This window comes from Lipotes vexillifer, unplaced genomic scaffold, assembly GCF_000442215.2.
Source record: "Lipotes vexillifer unplaced genomic scaffold, Lipotes_vexillifer_v1.1 scaffold217, whole genome shotgun sequence".
In the NCBI taxonomy this organism is placed as follows: Eukaryota; Metazoa; Chordata; class Mammalia; order Artiodactyla; family Lipotidae; genus Lipotes; species Lipotes vexillifer.
Genome location: NW_006788200.1, coordinates 99,795 through 104,347, shown reverse-complemented (window position 1 = coordinate 104,347; position 4,553 = coordinate 99,795). Strand labels below are relative to the sequence as shown.

The following is a 4,553-nucleotide window of genomic DNA, read 5'->3' as shown; positions in this document are numbered from 1 at the left end:
GGTCGGCTCTGCAGCCTGGCCCCTCCCCCGCCCGGGGCCTCGGCGGTTCCCACGCGGTTGTGAGCGTGCGGAGCGCCCGGACCTAGACCGCGGCGGGGCTGGAAGGGGGTTGGAAGAGGGCTCCGGTGCAGAGCGGGCCCGTGGCGCCCTCCCCCTCCCGCCAAGACACCGCAGCCGCGCGCGGAGGCGGGGCGCTGCGGAGCCGGGTTGGGGGGGGGGCGGGGGCTAAAAATACCCGGCGGCAGCGGCTGCGCTGCTTCTGCTGGGGCTGCGGGGCTGTGGGCCGGGGAGGCCGTGCCAGGTCCATCTGGGTACCGCTGACCGACATGCTGACCTTCTTCCTCGTGTCGGGGGGCTCCCTCTGGCTGTTCTCGGGTAAGTCTCCCCCTTCTCCCCGTCCTCTTCTGTGATCCTCATCCCTGGCACGCTGTGGGGTCTTGGTCCCGGGCTGGAGGGTGATCCCCCAGCCGCGGCTGCCGAGCCATCCTTTTAGGACTACCCTGGGCCCCCCAGGTCTACCCCCTTCCAAATTCTGGCGGGCTTCGGGCCGCGTTTGGGAAGTGCCTGTGTCAGTGAAAATGAGGGGCCTTGCTCTCCGAGACCTCACAACTTCCCTCCGGTTCTCGACTACCCCCGCCCCTTATAGTGAGGACCATCCGCTGAGCAGACTAGGCCCTGAGCCCACTCGTCCCCCAAGGCCAAGTCCAGAGACAGACATTTCATCTTTGTCCATCTCCAGGATGCAGACCCTGAGGATGTTGGACCCCGAGGTCCCACAGCAGGTCAAGGACATGACCGGGACTGACCTGGGGCTTCCTGATACTGGTGAGAGGGCCTCCTCACAACCCCTCCTGCCCACCCTTCAGCCGGAGTACACGATTTCTGTAAAGCAGGGTTCACCTGGCTCCTCAGCTATGTCCATGGCTTGTGTCCCCACCCTGCCAGCGCCCACCTCTCCCCCTCACAGGAGTCAGCCTCTCACCCCTGCATCCTCTCAAGAAACCTTGAGAACCCCCTCTGAATCCCTGCCCAAAGCTCTTGCCCCCTCCCCACACAGGACCTGGGCTCTCACCCAGGGTGCAGTCATCCACCAGTTTTGCTGCCTACCCCAGCCACTCCCCTCTGTGAGTGTTGGGTTCCTCCAGGTTATACCACTAAAGGGTCTCTACCCACCCCCACCCATACCCCCATGTGCAAATTCAGTCTCATAATGTATGTGAAGTGCTCGAACCTTAAACTGGCTTTAAGCTGAACCTGACCCAGAGCAAGTGCTTTATGAATGTTAGTTTTATTATTATTTCATGCTCAAACAGCATCATCAGAGGAGGTAGTAAGGTTCTTTCTGAGCCGAAGAAGGGGAGGAAGGCGACCCTTTTGAAATCCTTAACTGAAACTTTGCCTGTGTTATTTAATATTCACAGCAAATCCTAGGAGGTTGGTGGTGCTCTTTTTTTACTGAGGTTCAGAGGTTAATTGACTTGCCCAATGTCACATGGATAATATCTGACAGATTAGGATTTGATCTGAGTTTTAATTGATTCATCATTGCTAAGTGCTTCCTGGTATCAGGCTTGAACCTAGAGGGTTGGTAGGCCAGGTAGTGGTGGGCACCCCCTGCCACCATTGCCCTGAGTCAGGCCACAGGGACACCTCCCCTGAGCTGGGGAGAGAGTGAGACCTCCCTAATCCCCTCAGCTCCCTAAGCTCCTTCTGTCTGCCGTGTCTGAGGACAAGCCGTGCAGGGGCACTCTGGGCCTGATATGCTCATCCAACAGGCAGGGTTGGAGCTAGAGCTAGGGTTAAGAATAAAGGGCAGGAGTCAACAAAATAATGGTGATGATGATGATGATAGTAACAGCCACCATTTATTGCTTGAATGATGGTCTCAGAGCCTTTTCCCTGTGCCAGGACCCCTTTGCCCTACCCTTAGGAGGCCCCCAGCCAGCCGTGGGTCCAAGGGTAGCTCTCTGGAGCCTTGGTCTTCTGTGGCTACAGGGAAGTGCCTGGGGGCTACAGAGCCACATGTGGCAGGAGTCATCAGCCTCTGAGAAAAAAAGTCTTTACAGTGCGGGATGCTTGTCTGAAAGTGGGATCCAGCAGATGCTAACTCAAACTGGTCTTCTGTCCTGCTTTGGCGTGGAGTGTTTCCCAAAGCGGTCAGGCGCCTCCTAGAATGGGGAAACTGCCTCAATGAAAGACTGTTCAGGGGCCTCAGAATAGTCAAGCAGCGTGACTCTTGTTACAGGTGACATCTTCTTCCCTAGAGACGAAGTTTCTCAGTGGGTACAGGAAATTCCTCAAAGATGCCATACTTGGTGTAAGAGTGAGACACTAGGCTGGTGTGTGGTACCCACTTCAGACACATTGTGGCATTCCCAGATCATGTCCACCTTGCTTGGGACTTTGCCTGGACCCCAGCCTTTCTTTGAGGGCAGAGAGGACACCTAGGCTAACACTGAGAACACATTCTGCCTTGTAATCGCCAGGGTCCCATGGCAGCTGCCAGATCTCTCTGGCTCAGTTAGAAATAGGAGAGGCCCCCTGAAGTGATATTACTCTTTGTAGAGTTATGTGCCGTTTGCCACCCAATCCAGGCCTAGGGAGACAAGGGAAGGGTAGAGGGGAGGAACTGATTATATGGGGGAAGCAACCATGTGCTCTGAGCCTTAGGAGAGCTAGGGCTGTATTTGTCCTGTTCCCCACTGAGGCCAGCCCAGATCCCACCTGTGTGTTGAGTAATAAACAAGGAAACAAAATAGATCCAGTGTGGTGAGTCAGATGCTGTGCCTTGCCCAGGAAAACATGGTCTCAGTGCTGTGAGCTCTCAGAGGACGATGGGAGCAATGGATTGGCACTTCTACCTGCCTATATGGCACCCTTGTACAAAGTAGAAAGAGGCTCCCCTCCTGGTGGATGAATTTCTAGGCTGATGCAGCCCTGTGTCCTTCTACATTGTCCAGTCTGTGCAACCATATACCCAACCATCGGTTTGAGTGGGCTTTTGCAGCATATAGGGAGGGGTGTTTTGTCAGAGTCGGGTAGGCCAAACCCCAGGTAGAGAAAATTAGGCCAGCAAAAGTGTGCAGGAAGAATTGTGGTGGGAGGTGGGTCTTTAGGGTCTTGTGCCTGAGGAGCCTAGCTTGTAGGAGGGGATGGAGTCGGGATGGAGTCTGGATGGGAGGGGATTCTAGAGAAAAGGGTTTTATTTAGGGGGGCAGAGGAGCCCTCGATTTAGCTGCAGTGGCCAGGCTGAGCCAGAAGGAGGAGGGTGGAGGCTGGGAGAGCAGTGGGAGGCTGTTGTGATGTTATGGATGAGAATAACTGTGGCCCAAGGATGGCCCAGTTGAGGCTGGGTTCCAGGAAGGGAAAGGTAGGAGGCCCTAGCTGTGACCCTTGGGGGAATGGGGCCTGGCCCTCGTGGCAGAGATTGGTGTGGCAGCAACCTGGCTGTAGGTATCCAGGGCAGGTGCAGACTTGCACAGCCTAGCTCAGCCCAGCCCCATCAGATTCTCCCCACACCCCTGCTCCCATTAGGGTGGAGGACTGGTGTGAGGTCTGGGGCCATCCCAGGGGGCCCAAGAAGGCAGCCAGGGCCCTGACAGATGATGGGGCACCAGGCAGCACATCTGAGGGCACTCCTCACAAGAGAAGGCCTGGATTTGCACATGGTGCAGAACTGTGTGGGAGAATTCGTACCTCAGTGCCTTCTCTCCCTCCCCGGCCCGTAGTAGGATACAGGGGTGCTCCCAGTGAGAGCACACTGACACCAGGGGGTGGCAGAACCCAGCCATTCTGCTCTCTGGATGGTTTTTTGTCCCTTGTGATTACAGGGGCTCTTGGGTTGACCTTCAGAAGGCCGAACTTGGCTCAGCTACAGCCCCAGATGGGACCCAGGACTGTCCCCCACACACAACATGCAGGATAAGTGAGCATGAGGAGTTTGCAAAAAGAGGCCGAAGTTACAGGCGTTGATGTAACAGAAGCTGCAGTGTGTAACTAGCCAGTGCCTGGCACGTAGTAGGCACTCAGATATTCGTTGAATGAAGTACTTTTGGGGGGGAGCAGTGTTTTCATGGGGGAAGTGTTGTTGCAAACATGCTGACTTGACTGCTATTGCCCTCAGCACCCATCACGTGTCCAGCACCATGTTCTACAGTTCCCCAAGCTTTCCTTTAATCTTACCCACAACATTGTGGTGCTGTTATCCCCATTTAATAGATGCAGCACAAAGACACAAGGAGGTTCAGTGGTGAAGCAACTCCTGAGAGCTGTGAGTCAGACCACATGCTCAGACTCCAGGCCAAGAAGGGACCCGGAGGATCAGGCAGGGTCAGGCAGGGCCTGAGCCCCTCCAGCAGGCTAAGTCAGTGGGCACAGACAAAGGAGCAGTCCTTGGACGGGGAGGGTTTAAAGAGAAGACAGGTGTAAAGAGCAAAGAGCAGGGGCTGGCACATAGGAAAGGGCTCACTGAATGTTAGCTAAAGTTATAACACCTTGAGCTAAGCCTTCCTCAAAGGAGGTGCAGGATTCTGACGTGCAGAAAGTGGGTAGGG

General features: G+C 55.6%; 1 protein-coding gene across 1 annotated transcript in view; it reads left to right on the top strand.

The window, feature by feature from the left end:
- Nucleotides 1-272: 272 nt before the first annotated feature.
- ACSL6 (acyl-CoA synthetase long chain family member 6) overlaps nt 273-4,553 on the top strand; it is a 61,803-nt gene continuing 57,522 nt past the window's right edge. The window contains exon 1 of the mRNA XM_007461320.1: nt 273-375. Coding sequence (XP_007461382.1) covers nt 327-375 — 49 coding nt within the window. The 5' untranslated portion in view covers nt 273-326. The remainder of the gene's footprint in view (nt 376-4,553) is intronic.